This window comes from Carassius auratus, chromosome 41, assembly GCF_003368295.1.
Source record: "Carassius auratus strain Wakin chromosome 41, ASM336829v1, whole genome shotgun sequence".
NCBI lineage: Eukaryota > Metazoa > Chordata > Actinopteri > Cypriniformes > Cyprinidae > Carassius > Carassius auratus.
This window is the reverse complement of record NC_039283.1, coordinates 3,676,160-3,696,950: the sequence shown is the minus strand read 5'-3', so window position 1 is coordinate 3,696,950 and position 20,791 is coordinate 3,676,160. Positions and strand designations below refer to the sequence as shown.

Sequence of the window (20,791 nt, the reverse complement as noted above, 5' to 3'; positions counted from 1 at the left end):
ACCCAATGAATAACTACTAGTACATACAAATTAAGTACTAGTCACTAGTGGAATACATACTACTCAAAACTCAGTTGATATCTCAATGACGGATCCCCATAGAAGTCAATAGCAAAAATGTTACATTTGTGACTAGTAACAATATAAAAGTTAGTAGTCACTATTGAATTAAGTACTAGTATCTAATGAATAAGTACCAGTGTCTAATAAATAAATACTAGTGTCTAATTAATAAGTTCTAGTATCTAATAAATAACTACTAGTATTTAATAAGTATGAGTATCTAATGAATAAATACTAGTAACTTTACAAAAGACAATAGTACCTAAAGAATAAGCACTAGTACCTAAAAATAAGCACTAGTTGTTAAAGAATAAGTACAAGTACTTAATGGAACAGATACTAGTATCTAAAAAATGAGTACTAGTAACATGAAAAAAGATAATAGTATGGCTTTGTAACGATCAATCACAGGAAACGAGAGATCCAGTGTTTAATGGGTAATCCAAAATACAGTATCCAAACAGGCAAGAGGTCATAACCAAGAAATCAGTCCAGAAACAAAACAAACAAGAACAAAAACTAGAAAACACAAGGAACGTGAGAAAACTGGGTGACAGAAAATAAGGACTCCATGAAAACAGAAAGAGAAAGACTGGTATTTATAGACAGGATAACGAAGGAAGTGGAGACAGCTGAGTGCAATAACAGGTGTGCAATTAACTGTGATGAAGGGACAAAGCTATGTGGGATATGTAGTGCCTATGGGGAAGTGAGACCACTAGTGGACACCCAGGGAAACACAGACCAGAAACTGTGACAGGCTTATAGATTAAATGTTACTACGGCTTTCCATATGCTTTGCCGATTGCGAAACGTGATTGGTAAACAGTTTGCCAGAATATACCCTGACCTTGGGGTGAGTAATTCCCAGAACCATATTAACACATACAAAAAAAAGCTCTCAACAACATAAGAAATTTGTATTCTGACTATTTTTTTATAGTTTATATGTAGTCCATGGTTGTTTTAAAGAGTGACTATCGTAAAAACCATTTGTGGGTTGAGCAGTGGAAACGTGATTATACTTATTAGTGATGGTGTCAATTTTAGGGTTCTTGGGTTTTATCTTCAATATTGGATTTTATTTATTGCCATTTTGAATAAAAACTGGACAAAGATCAGTTTCATGTTGAGGGTCTTCCTTATTAGGGCCCGAGCACTGATGGTACAAGGACTCTCTTGTAACTGCTCTATTTATTATTATACTATTTTGCTTTGTGAACCAAAACAAAGTCAAAGTCATTTTATTGATTTCTTATAGTCACATCTTTTTATTTGTTTGTGAAGCATTATATCCTTTTTGGAGTTAAAAGTCATTCATAAAAAATAAGACAGCGAGCGACTTCAGATCACTTGGACATGGTTGTGTATGAGAGGTAAATGTCTTTCATGTCTTAGACCATCAATGTGTACTTACGATGGGGAATTGTTTAATTTGGACTCCTCTGTGCATGCTCTTTGAGGTGGTGACCGTAGACCTGCATTATATGAGTGACAGACAAGAACGGTTTGACCTAAAAATATCAAAATTGAAACTACTTCAGAAACAAAGACACCTACATATTGGATGCCCTTGAGGTAAGTTAAAAAATGCCTAAATTTAATTACAAAGTGAACCATCCCTTTAAGTCTAAGTTCAAGACCATAATTTCATAGACACAGTCGTGACTCAAATGGCCTGGATTCAAAAGAGTTAAGAGTTAGGCATAAGTGAATTATGGATATCAGGCCACAAAATATGTGTTGAATGCAAATTGCAAATTCGAACAAAGTTCAGATCTTGTAGATGCAATAGACCACATCGACCTAATATACTCTGCTGGGACTGTACAGCATCACCCTAGCACAAAGATCCTGAAACCTGAATAACCTCTTAAAATGCTAAAAGTGTCCTTTGCTGCATTGCAATGTAACCTGTAGAAAGCACTAGTTCAGAGTTTTGTGAATAAAGCACCTTCACAATAAGCATAATTTACAAGAAATGTTAGTGTTCAAGCATAATTTTATCTGAATCAATGTCTGAATGGTGAATCAGCAGCAGAAACTTTTCTAAAATTATAAGCTGCAACATCAGGCACTGAGACTATGTGCATGTGCTATTAAAACAACTCAAACAGCAGAACTACAGGTAGTAACAGGAGAAAGGCCATTAGAAAAAAAAAAAGAAAGATACAGTTGTTGTTAAATTATTTGTCTAATTTACAAGGCCATAGTTGAGATCAGAGAGAAGAGGAGCCCAAAGAAGATAAGATTGCGATTGTTTGGTCTTAGCCACATTCCAATTTACCGGTTACTCTCTTTGTCCATTCTGGTCTACAAATCCATCCATTTTCCTTTGCAAAGATTTGGACAAACAAGATTGAACAGTACACTTTACAAAACAGATAAACACAATACAGACAGTTGTGATGTAGGCAAGATGAAACCTGTTATGCTCCCAGGGCTGGATTTATGCATAAGCATCCAGGGAGGCCAATTACAATGAAGAGTAATATATACTGTAGAGTTTTGTACTATGGGTTACCTACAGCAAAACAACCAAAACCCCAAAAGGCATTGAGGGAATAAATATAACAAACAACAGGATAACTTTTTCATGTTTTTCACCTTTTATTTTCTACAGAAAGCACTAGTATTTCAATAGTATTGAATCAGTAAAATTCATTCATCATTCATTACTTCGTTGAAATTACTAAAATGTTTTTTAAGTGTAATGGGACATGAATATGTGCTTCAGCTCTCCAACCTGAGAGAAGCTCATCAGCATCTTCTTACCCAGAATGCAAGAAGAGAGTCCTTATTAAAGAAAAGCAGGACAGTCAGAAACATCATTATAAACAGACTGAATGATTTGGATCATAAAAAATGTGTGAAAACACAACATAAATGGTAATTACATTTTAAAATCAATAGTGGTTGTAATGCAATGTTTTTGGGCTTATTAGCAAACACATAGGAACCTTCTCCTCACTTCCTTCCACAAATACACACAGGAAGAGACATACACATAAACACACCTGTACTTACATATACAAAGATATGAACCCCTCTGTATAACTTCTAAATATATTAACAGGAAGAGACTCTCACTGACACACACTCTCTCACACACATGCACCTGCAGCTCTGTGGTTTTCTGTCAGGAATTTTGGTTTGAAGCAGGAGGTTTAACAGGACTAATAATAGATGAACATCAACTGTCTGACAGACTCTTCTATTAATTGTATTAAATGAGAAATAAATAGCCTCAGTCATCTTCCTGTGTCTCCTCTTAGAGAAAGCTGTGGGTGTAGATAGACAAACCTGCTGTCAGTTCACAACACATGACTGATCACACACAATATAACAGTCTCTGAATCTCTCTTACCTCTTCTCATCACTCTGTTCTGGTGAATCAGTATGGGGGAATGAAGAAGGATGCTGCTGGATGAGTTTATGAAACTTAGAGTTTCCGACTTAAGCACAGAGAAGACTCTTGTTCTCATGTCCGACCCAGCTGCTCCCACATCTGACCTATGGAGGGCCTCAGAACCCGAAGTTGGCCGAGTGCCGAGTCCAAGGCAACAGAGGCCACTCCACCATGGCCCCCTGAGCTCCCTGTTCCTCCATAGCTCCCTGGACTGCCTGATCCGCATTGGGTCACTAGTCTGCCTGCTCCGCCATGGCCCCTGAGCTCCCTGTTCCTCCTTAGCTCCCTGGACTGCCTGATCCACCATAGTACCCTATTTTTCTTGCTCCGCCATAGCCCCCTGAGCTGTGGATGTGCCATTAGGGGGAGGTAATGTCAGCACTGTGTTACTATGTCTTGTGTTTTGCCCCCCATGTGCTCCCCATGACCCAGTTTCTCCCTTGCTGATTATGTAAATTGGTGCCAGGTGTTCCTCAATTAGTTCTAGTTATTTAAACCCTGTTTCTTCCCATGTCCTGCGTCCGTTCTTGTTCATCAATCCCCTGTGCTACGTGTGTGTTCCATTGGATTAATAAAGACTATCTTCACAAAATCCCCTAAGTCACCTCACTCCTTCGCTCTTTCACTGTAGCAGCAGACTGACAATAAGGTGAGCATGACAGCCAAGTTTGTTTCTTTAGGAAAGCACTGCCTATGACGAGTGCTATCCAAAGGTGGGAAGTCCTCACACTCAAGAATGGATTGGTAGGGCAGGAAGCACGTGTGCTTTAAGGAACGCAAACTCGTTACTTAATACTTTGTGCCTCAAATCAGGATATCAGTACTTCTTCCTCAGCTGCTTGAAAAGAGCGATTCAGTGGCAGTTAGGGCACTCACTGGGGGCTTCTGTGTGGGCAAGGGCAGGGAGAAAACTAAAAGTTGCAGTCCATCAGGGATCCGTCAGCGATCCCGATGGGTCCCAGGCAGATTGGGTAAACCTAAATGATATCTTCAATCCATTCAGCACCGGAACACAAAAAGGGATTAGCAAAGCATATTCCACAATCCTCTCTGCCGATGAATCAACGGCGAAAACCTAAGCATTATAATGAAAGAGAAAGATTCTGATGAAATGCCACTCAGCGCCGCTTAAATAGGGTGCATTCCTGCCCCCCTTTTTGCATGCTAGAGCACCATTGGCCATTGCAATGCAGCAGCATTAAGCAAAGAAATCTTTGAGGAGAAAGGTGTTACCCCACTTAAATCAGCTAATGCTGTTCACAACATCAAGAGATCCTCTCGAAAGGGAACAGTTGAACAGACAAGTTAGTCGTTTCTGTGAGTGTTATTTTTAGGGGTAGGGGTCAGGTAACACAATAGAAAATATTTTTTACAACATATTTTTTTACAGCTGTCTTAAATTTTTTTTAACAATTCAAGTTTATGAAATGTCCTAAATAATACAGTGACTAATACTAACAAATATGTGTGAAATGATTTCATATTTCATAATATATCGCCTATTGTAATGTTACTGTAAGGAAAACCCTTAGCCCTCAGCTCAGTAGGTGGATGCTCTAAAGAAATAATTAAAAAAGGGCACATAGCAGTGTTAGAAAATAAAAACAAGGATCAGATGGAGCTATTTCTGCAAAAGATTAAAGCTCAATGGAAATAATCAGTCACAAAATGAAACTAAACATGGATTTGAAGTAATTTATCACAGTAAATTGTGCAGTTGGGACAGATGTATAAATGTGTGTGATTTATTTATTTAGATTTTTTTAAATCACATTTTACATGAAGAATTAATGATATAATTAGCTTATTTGTTCATTATGTAAAAAGTATTAATATCAGTAAAAATGCTGAAATGCACAAATACTAAAATTTGTTGTTACCAAATTTAGCATGAAATTTAACATGAAAATGTTTACTTACAAATAAAAAAATCTAATAATATAAAAAGGCACTGATGCATTAGTGGCAATATAAGAAACTCACAGCAGCTCAAGAAACTAATATTATTTCAGGAACAGATAGTGGGTTTGGTCATTGAGTCATATGGCCACTCCTTCTTTATTTGACCCCTCCCCCATATCACCATCTTCTGTTTTAAAAAACAAAAGCCAATTTACAAATTTTCATTGTTAGAATTTCATTTAGATTTAGTTTAAATGAGAAATGTAAACATAAGTATATAGTTATATAATGTGACAATTTTAAACAACTATTTTAAACTATAGTTTATACTTCTTATTATGTAATATATAAAAACCACAGTGATGCTTTTAGACCTACTGTGAACCATATTTTGTTTAGTTTAGTTTATCTGTTTCAATAAAAAGCTGTCACAGTTGCTAGGTGACTAGAGCATGCTCTATAGGCTAGACAGTGTGGGAGCTCAAATATGAGGAGCTGCTATTAAGATAAAACGTGTGATGATCTTGTGCTGACATGTGAAGAACTGAGATCTCTTTTTTACTGTTATGTGGACATGAGGAAATATAGACTAGCAAAAGTGGCCTGAATGATATGTTTTGTTAATGGAAACCTATGTGCAGACACAGACTCTGATAATAAAGTCTCTCTACTGGCATCAAAACCTTACAGAGTGCTTTCTCACAGAAGCGGCAGAAGCCACCACACTCCCAGTTTGACCTTCACTCACAGCAAAGGCATGGCCAAAATCTGGGTCTGATCTTGTTTGGTGGGCTTAAATGACAATGCCATGTCAAGTTAAAATTTTAGGCCATTTGTAAAATCACCATTCAGCTTAGACCTTCCACAACTTGAAAAATGCAGAATGAACATATTTAGTTAAACAAATGAAGACTAATGGCAACAGACACTGACAGGGAGGCACATTGATCCAACAAAACCTGACAAGTGTGCCTGTTGCATTGGTCGGCATCAGTCAGTGCAGTTTAAACTAGTCTTTGTTTTATGTGGCTAGCCTTTTTTATAGCATCTGTTGAACATTCAGATGTTTTCAATGAACTGCATTGACTCAAAGTGCTGACACAATCGTTCATGTCATCTTTTTCCTTTGTTTCGGGAACTAAGTTAGTTCTTTATCTCTTCCAACTCTACAAATGCACCTAATATGAACCCGCTAATATGAACCCGCTCGTCACTCTCGAGTCGGTGTCCTGGGTAGTCCTGTATACCAGTCAGAGAGAGAGCTGTGGGTGTAGACAGACAACCCTGCTGTCAGTTCACAAAAAATGACTGAACTCTCCAACCTCTCCTTGTCACTCTCTTTTGCCGAATCAGTACAAGCAGTGACACTAAGAGCAGTAAGAGCAAAACTACCAGTACAATCACAAGCACTGTGGTGAGGCAGAGAGACGCTGCTGGAGGAGTTTGTGGAGGAGTGACTGGTGTTAAGCGCACTGGAGGAGAAGCTGATTTTGTTGTTGCAGGAGTAGTGGACAGTGACATATCTGCCAAAACAGACACAAACACATTCAAAATGATGAAATGATCTAAAATTAATAATATTCCTCAATATTTCTCTGACCTGCGCAGGTGAGTCCAGCATGTTCTTTGTAAGAGCAGTCACTGTGGTTGTTCAGGGAGAAAAGACAGTCCCACAAGTGAATCTCAGTCCCTCTGCACTCGACTCTTTTCAGCCACACAACACCTTCACCAGCACCAAAGACTGAATCAACATTAAGTGCTGCTCCACACCCCAGCTGCCTGCAGACCACCTGAGCATCGCTGATGTCCCACTGATCATTACAGACTGAGCCCCACACATAGTTATGATACACCTCCAGCCTCCCAGAGCACCGGCCCTTCCCTCCACTCAGTCTGAGAGGAAGATGATCTAAAAGACACACAGCAGCCAGCATTTACGAGCATTAGTACAACATTTAAAGGGTCATGAACTGCCTTTTCTATTTTATTTATATTACATGCGCAAATCGGTGGGCGGGGCTAAACAGCCAGTGCTGTAGAAGCAGGCGTTGATCTTCTCCTGTGGAGGCGGGGTTTAGCCACACTATTACATCATAAAGTTTTGGCAGATTGGCTTCGATATGAGCTGTTCTTATCCTAACGAGAAAGTTTTGAGTTCTGAAACTTACAGGATGCTTTTACAATACAGTGACCTCTTATGTCAAAAGATTTAGGGATTTTTGATTTCTCAGTTCATGACCCCTTAAAAAAAACACATTGAAAAAATAGAAACTAAAAATTGAGTTATTTAAATATGTCACTGATTTTAAATGCAAATAGTGCAATGCACAGATAATAATTCATCAGGTAAACAGGCTTACAACAAGAAACATTAAATAATGTATTGTCAGGAAACGTACTTGAACACTGTCTCTGGAGAGGAGATGTTGAACACGTTAGATGACTTCGAGGAGACTCCTCTCTCTCATCCTCTGAAATTAAAACACTATAGAGTCAAGACTCTTCCCAGCTGCTCAGTTTAGTTGTGTAGAATCATTCATTTTCTAACCACATAAATGTGGTATTTAAGGACACACGACTACTGAGACCATATTAAATTATTTAAATATCATCTCACTTGTACAAGTAATTTTGGCCACTTCATCTTCGCTATCACAGTCATTCTGTCCCCAGGGTGAAGATGGACACTGCCATATAGTGGAGTCATGTGGTCGACATATTACTTTATCCAGCCAGTTAGGAGCCGATTCCACTCTTGCTGTAGAAGCATCCAAAACACCAGATCTTCCACAGTTCAGCTCTTGACAGATCAGACTCACCGTGTCTTCGTCCATCTGGTTCCAGCACACATTACCCCAGGATCCATTGTAGAAAACCTCCACATTCCCTTCACAGCCCTCAGTCAATCTGATCTCTTTAAACTCTAGCCAACAAATTCAAAGAATTAAAAAATAATAATAATTCAGTTCTCAGTTTCCTGCCCAACTCCTTTTATTAGTCACAGGTTACTGAAATGTTGGTTAAATTATTATTTACTGTTTACCTGAGCACACGACTCCTACATCCTCCTTGTGATTACAGTCATGTTTTCCATGTTTTGGAGAAGAGCAGTTCCACAGAGACGTCTCATTCCCCTCACACTCCACCTTATCCAGCCATATGTGTCCAGAACCAGGACCAAACCAGGCAGGCACCTGCTGGTTACTGAGGGCCACTCCACACTGCAGCTGTCTGCACACCACATGGGCATCTTTAATATCCCAGGAGTCATCACACACTGTCCCCCAAGAGCCGCTGTGAAAAACCTCCAGCCGCCCTGCACAGTCTCCCCCAGAACCCACCAGCCTGATGGACCTGTGGCCTGATATTCAGAGACAGGAAAACACATTATTGATCATGAACATGGCAACTGAAGAATCTGTCTAAGTGGTGGTTCTCCTCACCAAGGCAGGTGATGGTCAGCTGTTGTGTGGAGCTGCAGCTGAGAGTTTGTGGAGAGCTGCAGTTCCCCAGATGTGCTTCACTCCCAGAGCAACGGAAGCCCGTCACACACTCATGACTGCGTTCAGGACTGGATGAAGAGGAACCGTAGAATTTCAGCACAGGGCCACAGCCCAGCTGTCTGCAGACCACAGAGGCTTCAGTGAGAGTCCAGGAGTCCAGCAGAACTCTCCTCCAGACCTGATGGACGAAAACTTCCAGCTCCCCCTCACACTGTCTCTCTCCAGACAACCGCACCAGACCAGCATGAAGAGCCAGAGGGGAATCTGAGGCAAATAAGTGAATTCAAAACTTGAATGACACAGGCATAAATCTAATGTACAGGGAATAAATATTGCATTTTGAATAAGAGTAGCATAATGTCAGCGAATGTTACAGTAATATGGACTCACTAGAGCAGATGACTCCAACATCTCTTCTGTGAGAGCATTCAGCTCGACTCCATGAAGAGATGGAGCACTCTGAGAGTTTTCCTTCGCTCCCGTCACAATCAAACACATCAGCCCAGATTTCACCACTTCCCTCTCCAAACCAGTCTGATCCCACAACAGACACAGCAATCCCACAATTCAGCTGTCTACAGAGGACACTGGCAGCTCTCATATCCCAGCATGCATCGCACACTGTGCCCCATCTACTGTTAAACTGATGTTCAACTCGACCAGAACACATGTCCGGACCCTCTACCAGCCTGAGATCAGTGTAACCTGGAGAAAGAACACAGAGCTTACTGAGAATAATTCTCATGTTCTTAGCTCTGTTTGATACAGTCACTTAGAGCTACTGGATTTGTTAAATAAATAGGTTGAACATTTTACCAGAACATATCAGTCCGACATCATTTTCATGAGTGCAGCTTAATTTATATGACTTTGATGATGGACAGCGTTGAATGTGTGATTCATTTCCTCTACACTGAATCTCTTGTGTCCATATCTGAGCGTCTCCTTTACCAAAAGCAGCAGCTCCCAGCACCTTTACAGGAGCCCCACAGTCCAGCTCTCTACACACAACCTCTGCGTCCTGCAGGTCAAAGGCAGCGTCGCACACTGAACTCCATCTACCTTCAACAACCATCTCCACTCTTCCAGAGCACAGGTGAGACCCGTCCACAAGTCTTGCCCATCTTCCTGATTTAATTTACACAACAGAGAAGACCATCTGTCATTATGAATATGATACAGACATAAAACAAGAAGCAAGTCCTTTAATACATTTTTTTAGAGAATGAAAGTGAGTGGTTTAAAACATAATATATGCTAATAATCAATTAATTGTTTATGAATTGCTCTGTAAACAAATTGCACACAATTGAACTGCATGGAAGTCTGATTACAGACTGATTACTCACCTGAGCATCTGACTCCAGCATCTTCACAATTATAAGCACCCCGTCCACTTGATCTACAGCTCATCACTGAGGACTCTGATCCTTGACAATCCACACCATCCTTCCAGATTTGTCCCGAGCCTTGTCCAAAGTGACCACCACCCAGAGCCTCTACAGCCTTTCCACATTCCAGCTCTCTACACACCACTGAAGCAGCAGTTATATCCCAGCCATTATCACACACTCTCCCCCACTGACCATTAAGATAAACCTCCACTCTACCACTGCAGGGACTGTTACCACCAACCAACCTAACATTCGCAAAATCTGTACACAAAAGAGAGAGAGAGAGAGAGAGAGAGATTTAAGCAAAGGAACAGTAGAACAGCCTACAATCATAAGCAGAAAGAAGTTAGTAAATTCAAACTGTACAAGTAGTGCACAAAAAAATTACAGCTAATCTTATCATTAAATTGGTTGCATGTAAAAGCTCAAATCGTTCATAAAAATTGAATTCTTCATTAATGATCAGTGTCACGAGATCTTATTTCCTAGATTCACTTTCTACAGTGAAATGAGACCATTGTAGATAAACTGCTGATATAAATACACTCTTTACTTTCCACTTGTGTACTTACCAGATGTGGTTAGAGCAATTATAGAGGAGAGTAAAACGAGTGTCAGGCATCCCTCCATCACATCGTCTGTTTGACTCTGTCAGCACCAGTTTCACCTCTGCTCCCTCAAACACAAAGACAGACAGAGAGACTCACAGCTGCCAATCACACTCACTATTACCTTATTAGACAGAAGAGAGGAAACCATCGAACACAATCGGTGACAAATCAGAAAGCTGAATTTTTATTTTCTCCATATACAGTATATCAGTGAAGTGTCAGTGCTGAAGAGCAGGACTCCTCCTCCAGCGTGAAAGGACACTTCACTGAGGACGGACTCGTGTCAGTCATAAGTCAGCGTGGAGATAAAAGACACACTAAACTTAGAGCTGATATTCAGCATCAAAGCCTGAACCTGAACACACAACATGCAAGACTTCTGCAACTCTGAATACTTCAAATATGCACACAAAATTCCTAGAACCAATTTCTCATCATTTTAATGAATTTAACATTTTAATCTCACTGTTTCTAGATAAATTATGCTTAATATCACTGTAAGTGAAATTTTACTAATTTGTTCCTTTATTCTAACCAATCAAACAATAAAATATAACACCATATAAATGTTATTGTCACTAAAGCGATTGTTTCGTTTTTGTTGTTGTTTGTTTTAGTCTTTATTGAATTAAATGTTATCTGCTTTCAATGGGTATACCTTGAAGAATAATAAAATAACAGCAATATTTATGTATTTAATGCCGGAGTGCTGTATGTTTCCAGCAGATAGCAGCAAAACAATTCTTATTGTAAAGACCAGCAGACAAGAGTGCAGTTTATTATACATTTATTTATTTCCACGTATAAGTATTATATATATATATATGTCCAATTCGAATAAATGTAAAAAATATATATAAAATGTTGACACAATACATATATAAATAAAAGTGGAAATAAATAAGTGTATAAACAAATAAATGAAAACAATAAAAGAAAAATGCAGTTATAGGCTATATGCATAAGGAAATATAGAAATAATTAATGATATTTGTTGTTTTACATTTCTTTGTAGATTTATTTATTACTTTTTTATTTTTGTATTTATTTATTTGATCAGTTTCCAGGTCACATGCTGAAGAACCTTAGGTTACTCACATAACCCCAGTTCTCTTTCAAACATTCGTTCAGTATCTCACCACTTTGGGAATAGCCTGGGGCATGACCAATCCTGGAAGCACAAATTACACCACATCTGTCTCCCCAATATACTGTATACCACTGCATAATGGTCCCCACCTCATTCACAGCATATCTTTTTCCCAGGCTACTGCAAGGAGGGAAGTGTGGTGTGATACCTGACTCATGTTTATAAGAGAACTGGGGTTACGTGATTTACCTAAAGTTCTCTTTCAAACATTCATTTGGTATCTCACTATGGGATATAGACAACTCCTGTATTGCAGATATGCTGTCCAAAGCAGGCATACCAACTCAAAATTGTGTAAAAAAACAGTAACACAAGCCCTCCATTTATTATTCACAGAATAGGATTGAGACATGTGAAATAAAAAGTTTTTTTTTTTAAACACACTTAGGATGGAATGAGCCAACAAAAGGTCTGTGCCTATAAAATCTGACAAAAGTGTGTGGCGAAGCCCAACTCGCCACCACACAAATGTACTGAATTGAAACACCCTTAAACAACGCCCACGAGGTGGCTAACCCACGGGTACTATGAGCCTTCAGTCCCTCTGGAGGCCTTAGACCCATGCCATTATAACAAAATATAATAGCTTTCACCAACCAGTGGGAAAGGCACTGACGAGAAATAGGTTTACACTTATGAGAATCAGCCCATGAAACAAATAACTGATTACTCTTTCTTAATCCCTTCATCCTGTCCACGCAGTAACACAACACATGGACAGGGCACAAACAATGAAGCTGCTCGTCCTCCGTCGAGGAAACGGGGGCCATGAAAGCCAGTTAATCCACCTGTCTACAGGAGAAAGTTGACTAGCTTACCTTTGGCACAAACACTGGGTTAGTCTTGAGAGATACTCGTGACAAATCTGCAGCAAATACCATACAAGAGTTATGAACCAAGCATGAAGTTCACTAACTCGTTTCACGGTCGTCAGAGCCAATAACAAAGCAACTTTTAGCAAAAGGAGCTTCAAATTGATATTATCTATCGACTCAAAAGACAATTGAGAGAGTATGTTAAGAACCACGGACAGCACCACTGCAGAATCAGCAGCTTTGAAATCCTGTTCAGATGCCGCGCACCCCTCATAAACCTGCACACAAATGGGTGTTGGCCTCTGGTATTCCTGTCAGTCTCCACTTGGCAAGCAGAAATTGCAGCAGGATAAACCTTAATGGTAGAGTAGGCTCTCCCCTTATCTAAAAGTTCTTGCAGAAAACACAACACCTCTGTCACTGAACATCGAAAAGGTACAGTTTGCTTTTGCACGCACGATAATTCAAATACATTCAATTTCCTATCATATGCAGAGCGTGTCGAAGCTGCTCTCGCATTTTGAATTGTTGCATTCACCCTTAGGAGGAAAACATGTAACACTTAAATTCAACCTCTCACGTGCCAGGCACAAGTGTCCAGTGTCCAGTGACGGATGAAAAACCCCAGAGGCCAGGGCCGATCGTGCAGGAGCTGGATTTTCTCCGTCATCAACTTCCCTGACCAGTCTGGCACGATCAGAATTAATAAGTGGCCATGGAGAGCATGCAAGCAATGTGACGGAACTATAACTTTGCGTTTGAAGTGCCGCTTCGGACATAAGCGGTGTGCCACTACCCAGCACTGAAACTCTCTCATCAGTAACAAAGGATATTTCCTCCTCTAAAATCCGAGCTAATTCCCCTCCTGCTGTTGACATTAACACACTGTTGAAAATTGGAGGTTTTACAGCAAACTGCAGATGATAACCCCCACTCTATCATGGATAATACCCAAGGGTGTGCTGCGCATACGGGCCAACTCTCTGCATAAGCAGAGAGCGGACTGCTGTAGCTCTCGCTCACTGAAGGTGCGGAAACAACATGTGGGGCACTGGATGAACTGGTTCCAACACTCCAACAAGAGAACTTCCATCCTTTGAACATTTTTCTTGAATCACACCCTGATGCTTCTTTGGCGGTGGGGGGGGGGGCACAAGACTCCTGCGTCATGTGCAGAGGGATGCTACAAAGACTCTGTGTGTGATGTAGCCCCTCTTTTGACCCAAAGACAAACCATAGGTTAGGTCGTCCGTTGCATTTTCCTTACCTCTTCTCGTTCTTTCCTGTTCCCTCTTTTGTTTATTTGTTTGTTTGTTCTGTTCTGCTTGTTTGGTTTTGACCTTGGATTGTTTTGGACCACGATTTGGATTACCCTTTAATAAAGAGCATCTGCAATTGGATCTAACTCTCTCCTCTGTCTCTCTGAACACGATCGTCACAGAAGGACTCCATCAACATAGATCCAGCAGTATATTCTTTGATGCTTCCTCCCCAACCGCCGAGTGGGATAAAATAAATCGTTTTGAGGGTAACCGATTGGTCGTGTTTTGTGGGACCAGGGGAGGTCGCACAGGAGTGAGTGGTCAAGAGGAGGTCCGGCATCACTCTCCACTATGGTCCCCCGTCAACCCTGGGTTCGTGAGGAACGGATGGGAACCACCATCTCGCCATTGTGGACGGAGAGGACACAATGCCAGCACCGCTGCACAAGATGGCCGCCAGGCCAGCGCCGCTGCAACAGATGGCCACCAGAGTTGAGTCAGGTTTCCATTGACCCTCTAAAGTCGAGTCAGGTTCCCGTTGACCCTCCAGAGTTGAATCAGATTCCGGTTGACCCTCCAGATTCAAGTCATATTCTCGTTGACCCTCCAGAGTCGAGTCAGGTTCCAGTGGACCCTCCAGAGTTGAGTCAGGTTCCAGTTGACCCTCCAGAGTCGAGTCAGGTGCTCATGAACCCTCCAGAGTCGAGTTAGGTGCTCATGGACCCTCCAGAGTCCGGGTTAGTCACCGTTGACCTTCCAGAGTCAGGGTTAGTCATCGTCGACCTTCCAGAATCAGGGTCAGTCATTGTTGACCTTCCAGAGTCAGGGCTAGTTCCTGTTGACCTTCCAGAGTCGAGTGAGGTGCCAGTTGACTTTCCAGAGTTGAGTCAGGTTCCGGTTGACCCTCCAGAGTCGAGTCAGGTGCTCGTGGACCCTCCAGAGTCAGGGTTAGTCACCGTTGACCTTCCAGAGTCAGGGTTAGTCTCCTTTTACCTTCCAGAGTCAGGGTTAGTCACCGTCGACCTTCCAGAATCAGGGCTAGTCACCGTTGACCTTCCTGAGTCTGGACTAGTTACTGTTGACCTTCCAGAGTCAAGTCAGGTCACTGGGGATCTTCAAGGACAGAGTCAAGTCACCGGGGTTCTTCATGGGAGAATTCAAGTCTCCAGTGATCTTCATGAACAAAGGCAAGTCACCATTGATCTTCATGAACAAAGGCAAGTCACCATTGATCTTCATGAACAAATACAAGTCACCAATGATCTTCATGAGCAGAGTCAAGTCAGCACCGATCTTCTGGAATCCAGTATAAACACCATGGGATTACCAGAGTCTCGTCACTTCTCTGTGGAACTACCAGAGCCTCTCCACGTCTCTGATGAACTACCAAAGCCTCCCCACGTCTCTGCTGAACTATCAGAGCCTCTCCACATCTCTGATGAACTACCAGAACTATTCCATGTCTCTGCTGAACTACCAGAGTCTCTCCTCGCCTCTGAGGCTCGTCACGTCTCAGTCAAACTCTCTGAGCACCCCAATGTTCCTGTTGTGGCCATGGAGGCTACCCTTAACATGTTCATGTTCTTTGTTTCAGACTTGCCCAACCAGACTGGCTCTTCTGCCAGTCCGATCCCACTGTGGTGGTCTTCAGCGCTGCCCTGGTGGGCTTCGGTTTTGACCACACAGGTGTGGTGGTCTTCTGCTCCGCACCGGGGGGCTTCCATCCTGACCACACGGTTGTGGTGGTCTTCTGCTCCACCCTGGGGGTTTTCCGTCCTGACCACAAGACTAGATTTCCACTAGTCTTGTCCGTTCATCACAGTAATTGCACTCCTGCTAATTGCACAAGGTGCATTCACTAAATTGTCATTAGCCTCCCTATAATTACCTGTCTTTCCATGTTGTCTGTATGGAGTCCTTACCTTTCGTGTTTCCAGCCTTCTCATCCTCTGAGAATCTTCTTTGTATTCTCGTCCTCCGAGTTCCCGTTCCGTCCCCTTTCCTGTTCCCTCTTTTGTTTATTTGTTTGTTTGTTTTGGACTGCTTGTTTGGTTTTGACCTTGGATTGTTTTCGACCACGATTTGGATTACCCTTTAATAAAGAACATCTGCACTTGGATCTAAATATCTCCTGTGTCTCTCTGAACACAATCGTCACATAAACACTAGGGCTGGGACAACACATCGAGGTCATCGATGACGTCGACGCAAAAAATACGTCAACGCAAACTATGCACATCGATTCGTCGACCTGTTTTTATTTCTCTAAAAAATGTTTGCAAAACGTTTACCTTATGTGCGCTGAATATACGCAATGGCCGGATCAACATTCTGTCCAACGTTATATAACCAATCCAGGGGTTTTTCTGCATTGATCTTTTTTTTTTTTTGGCGGCTGTCAAAGCCTTATTTGATCGGTGAGTGATGTAGACAGGGCGCGCACGAGAGAGAGCCCCGGCTGTGCACGCGCACTCACAGTCTTCAAACAACACGAGCGCTTCTTGCTCTCTCTCTCCCTTGTGCATATTAATCAAAATCATTAAACACAATAGAAAAAGGGAGAAACACCAAAGTTTCACGCGAGCTCCCGCACTCACAGTCTTCAAACTATATGAGTGCCGTTTTGCTCTCTCTCTCTCGCTCCCTCGTGTGTATTAACCAAAATCATTAGACACGATAGAAAAAGGGCGGAACGCCAAAGTTTCACGTGGAGCATTCAGAGATTTTTTTTTCCTCCACGACAGGCTGCTGGCTCCCACTGTTAATTTAATTAATTAATTAATTTTTTGGGGGGGGGGGGGGGGGTGGAAGCACTCTCTGTATAAGCTTAAAGCCTTCAAGTTTACATTGGTTACTGTATTCTTTCAATTGCTCTAAACAAGTTTTTTGGGTGACCTTTTTTATTGAATGCAAGACATCAAGTTGTTGTTATTTCCATCTGAAAGAAGAACTTTTTCAGTAAGCTTGTTTCAGTAAGCTATGTGTTTTCAAGGCTTCAATGTTTTATTGAATGCTATCTCTATACAAGAGCAAAGTAATGCATTCTTAGTCAGTCTTTTGTTTTGTCATTTTAAGAGAAATAAAAATATATTGCAATGTTAAGGAATTCATGTTTTTTTCATTTTAGATATGTAAATCAACATGTATAAATAGTTAGTAGTCAATTAATGGGGAGATAATCGAAACCGAATCGGTCTGGAAAAATTAATCGTGAGATTAATCGATGCATCGAAAAAATAATCGCTAGATTAATCCTTTAAAAAATAATTGTTTACCCCAGCCCTAATAAACACCAAAGTGAATAAAAAGAATCTGAACGGCTGTTTGAAAACTGTTAAATAAATAATAAATAATAAAGCCTGTCACTCTTTCAGTGCTCATCATGGCGAGATTTTGTTAAAAAGAACCAAGAACAAAGTTTACTTTGCAATGCTCCGGTAAAATGACATCATAATAATTATAATAATAATACAAATCTGGAATCTTTTGACATCACGCGTAAAGGTGCCATAATTTCCGCAATGAATGAATGAATGGCGGATAGTGCAACACACTGTTTTGTTTACACAAGTACGGACGACACTCGCAGTGTTTTCAATCTCTTTAGTCTCACTATGATGATGTGAATACACAAATTTCATCCCCAGCTGCTCTGAGAGTCACTTCATTAGCATTTTAATGTTTCATTTGACACAATATCACAGACAAAGCAGATGCAAGTTCATCATGGCAAGCTGTCAAAATAAAAGTTTAGTTAAATGTGAAGAAACGGTAAAAAGTATATTACTATGTAACAGCCTGACGACTCAGTGTCCCAACAATGCTACTACTACTACTACTAAATATTAATAAATCTTTATTTTTAAAGGATTAATCACGTTTTTTCTTTTTAATTTAACACCTTAACAGTATTAACAATAAACATCTGTTGTGCAGCACTGTGTTTGCCAAAAAAAAGACTTTCGATTTTGACTTTTGATTAGGATAAATTAATTAGTTTTATGTCTTCATCTGATTACCAGAAAAATTAAGAAGAATATTTTATATGGCCCAATTCTATATGGCTCTTAATTTCTTATTATAAATTCACCATTTGCAAACTAATGTTTACTGTTTTTTTTTTTTTTTTTTTTTTTTAATTTCAATAGCATTTGTATTAAAACTATAATTACTGAGTGTAATTAAAAAATGAAAAAAAATCGAGAATTGAATAGAAATCAAAACGATTAGGGCCATTTGCATCGATACCCAGCACTAGCAAGTCAGTCCTGGGCCAATATGCTAAATAATTTGTATGGTCCCCCTAACTCCGTCCTCCAAGTACATTGAAAAGACATTTATAGACGTTCAATGTAATGTATCAAAAAAAGAAAACAATTTCATTAAAAAAAACACTACCCAAAATCGTTTTCACCATGGTTGTAGCCAGGGTTTGAATATTAGTGTGGTCTGGGTTGAAATTGTGCTATAATAACCACACTCATTATATACGCTAAACACTTTAAAAGAGACAGATATGTAGATGTCTTATGAGAAATATGTTTTCTCTGTTTTGGAGGAATGAGCATTATTAAATGACATCACATTGCACTATTACTTTAGGTTAGGGGTATATCATTTTATCAGTTGTTTATTATTCATTCAGCAATATATAGGCGTATTACTATTATAGTTTTCATTAATAACCATAGCTATATGGATGATAACTTTGTCAAGTGCCCTTATGAATGTTGTTGGCACAACAAAATTTAACTACAATATGAAATAGCATAGACGTAACATACTTGTTCTACAGATATCTGCACTAGTGTTATATGCTACTGTTTTGATAGCGTTAGTAACGTTTCTGACAGATAATATCATGATGTTTTTGGGTTTTTTTTGCTTCTGCCTTACCGTATGTGGTATCCTGTCAGCAATAACATGTCTGTGGGCTCTTTTGAATACTATCAGTTTCAGTTCTGGCAGTGTTGTCAGATATTGCTATGAAAACAAATAAAAATAAATATATACAAATGTCTTTCCACCTGTAGTCACTAATGGCAAACAAACTCTCTGCTTAATTGTTATTTCTGACTATTCTATATATGTCCTCTGTCTGAATAAGTAGAAAGGAAAGACATGACAAAGGAAAGACAAGGATGTTTGAAAGAGCCTCTGCGTGTGTGAATTGCCGAATAGAAGAATAGTGAAGTGTAGGAAACAGCTGAATGCGGTGCGAGCTCGGTGCCTGTGAGTAGATACGGAAAGACCATATAGCTGGCCTTATAGGAAATATCTGACATTTTGAAAACAATTTGAACAATGGCGCTCATATACAGAGTGACTGGAATATTTCCTGCAGGGAAACGCCATTGAGGATAAGAAGATTGTGCCTACTTCTCTCAGTGTAATGGGTGCAAATACCTTCACTGTGCTACGCAGTCTCGTACAGCTCGCTTAACCAGATGAGAAAACTTATACACAGATTGTGGTGATCACGGAATGATTTCGGTTTCACAAGAGAAAATCAGGAAGAGGGAGAAACTGTAACGTTGTTTGTTGCTGCACGGGAGAAACTTCCTGAACACTGTGAACTTTCTAAATAGTTGTGGGGACAAAAATGCCACATAGAACATGGTTGCAGAGGAAAATAAAAGACTGCAAAACAAAAATGCAATAAAATGCCTGGTGCATCAAAGAAAAAGAAGATTGTGTAATATACAATGTAATCAAGTTGAAATGAGTACACAGACAACACTTACTCTTCTTTAGCGGGAAGCTCTAAAAGTTCTAGCCATGGAATGATACTCCAAGGGCTCATGAGGGGCTAATGCAGTCAAGCCAGCTGCCAAGTCAAAAAGCACGGTCAATCTAGACTAGCAGCCACGTTATTTTTAGGGTCGAGTATAAACTGCGTATTATGGTAAAACCATCAGAGAACTGATCTGAATGTAGTGCTCTTCCAGCAAACCTTTTTTTCCCCAACACACAACCCTTTAGTGTCTCATACTGAATACCAAAATAAAAAACCTCTAATACTCATATTACAAAATAAGAACAATAGTATATGCTTGCTGCATCTCTACATTCGAAAAGCTATAAAAATATAATTTCTAGATTTCAAAGGCTGGTTCCACCTCAGACAGAAAGTACAGTGTCAGCTGCATAGTTTCAGTACAGTGTGATGTGAAATTACAAAATAAGAGACTCCCAAATCTCATAAATAAGTGGCTCCATCTCTGCTTTCAAAAATATATATTAAAAAAAGTTATAAATTGCACAGACCACTTTCACCTCAGATTGAGAGTACACCTTGCCACAATGTCAGCTGCATCGTTTCAGGACAGTTTGATGTGTAATTACAAAATAAGAGCCTCCCAAATCTCACAAATAAGCGGCTGCATCTCTACTTTCAAAATATATATATATATTTAAATAGTTATAGATTGCACAGACCATTTTCACATCAGATTGAGAGTACACCTTGCTCTCATGAGAGCAAATTTTTTATTTAATTTGGGGGTGTTGATGACACAGTGGATAAGACATGTGCCTTTGGTGTGAGAGACCTGGGTTCGAATCCACTGTGAGACACCAATGTGTCACTGAGCAAGACACTTAACCCCTAGTTGCTCCAGAGGTGTGCGACTTCTGACATATATAGCAATTGTAAGTCGCCTTGGATAAAAGCGTCAGATAA

General features: G+C 40.1%; 1 protein-coding gene across 4 annotated transcripts; it reads right to left on the bottom strand.

Moving 5' to 3' along the window:
* Nucleotides 1-5,269: 5,269 nt before the first annotated feature.
* LOC113059818 (scavenger receptor cysteine-rich type 1 protein M130-like) lies at nucleotides 5,270-20,183 on the bottom strand. 4 transcript variants are annotated; one of them, XM_026228432.1, is made up of 12 exons: nucleotides 19,516-19,726; nucleotides 19,006-19,092; nucleotides 10,844-10,947; nucleotides 10,227-10,532; nucleotides 9,694-10,005; nucleotides 9,268-9,582; nucleotides 8,818-9,141; nucleotides 8,418-8,735; nucleotides 7,992-8,297; nucleotides 7,774-7,845; nucleotides 6,975-7,283; nucleotides 5,270-6,897 (listed from the first exon to the last, which is right to left on the bottom strand). In XM_026228432.1, the coding sequence occupies exons 3-12, from the start codon at nucleotides 10,899-10,901 to the stop codon at nucleotides 6,665-6,667; spliced, it is 2,553 nt and encodes an 850-aa protein (XP_026084217.1). In that variant the 5' UTR covers nucleotides 10,902-10,947; nucleotides 19,006-19,092; nucleotides 19,516-19,726; the 3' UTR covers nucleotides 5,270-6,664. The 4 variants fall into 4 exon arrangements, with proteins under 4 accessions (XP_026084217.1, XP_026084220.1, XP_026084219.1 ...); XM_026228435.1 differs by having other exon boundaries at nucleotides 10,844-10,940; XM_026228434.1 differs by lacking the exons at nucleotides 19,006-19,092; nucleotides 19,516-19,726 and adding an exon at nucleotides 19,854-20,183.
* Nucleotides 20,184-20,791: the final 608 nt, after the last annotated feature.

Bases quoted from the DNA above. Each gene is read 5' to 3' on its own strand.
- LOC113059818 (XM_026228434.1), bottom strand. From the start codon at position 10,901: ATGGAGGGATGCCTGACACTCGTTTTACTCTCCTCTATAATTGCTCTA. The intron at 10,006-10,226 runs GTGAGTAATCAG...AAATTAAATCAG, and splicing joins TGCTGGAGTCAGATGCTCAG to GAAGATGGGCAAGACTTGTG. The intron at 8,736-8,817 runs GTGAGGAGAACC...TCTGAATATCAG, and splicing joins GCTGACCATCACCTGCCTTG to GCCACAGGTCCATCAGGCTG.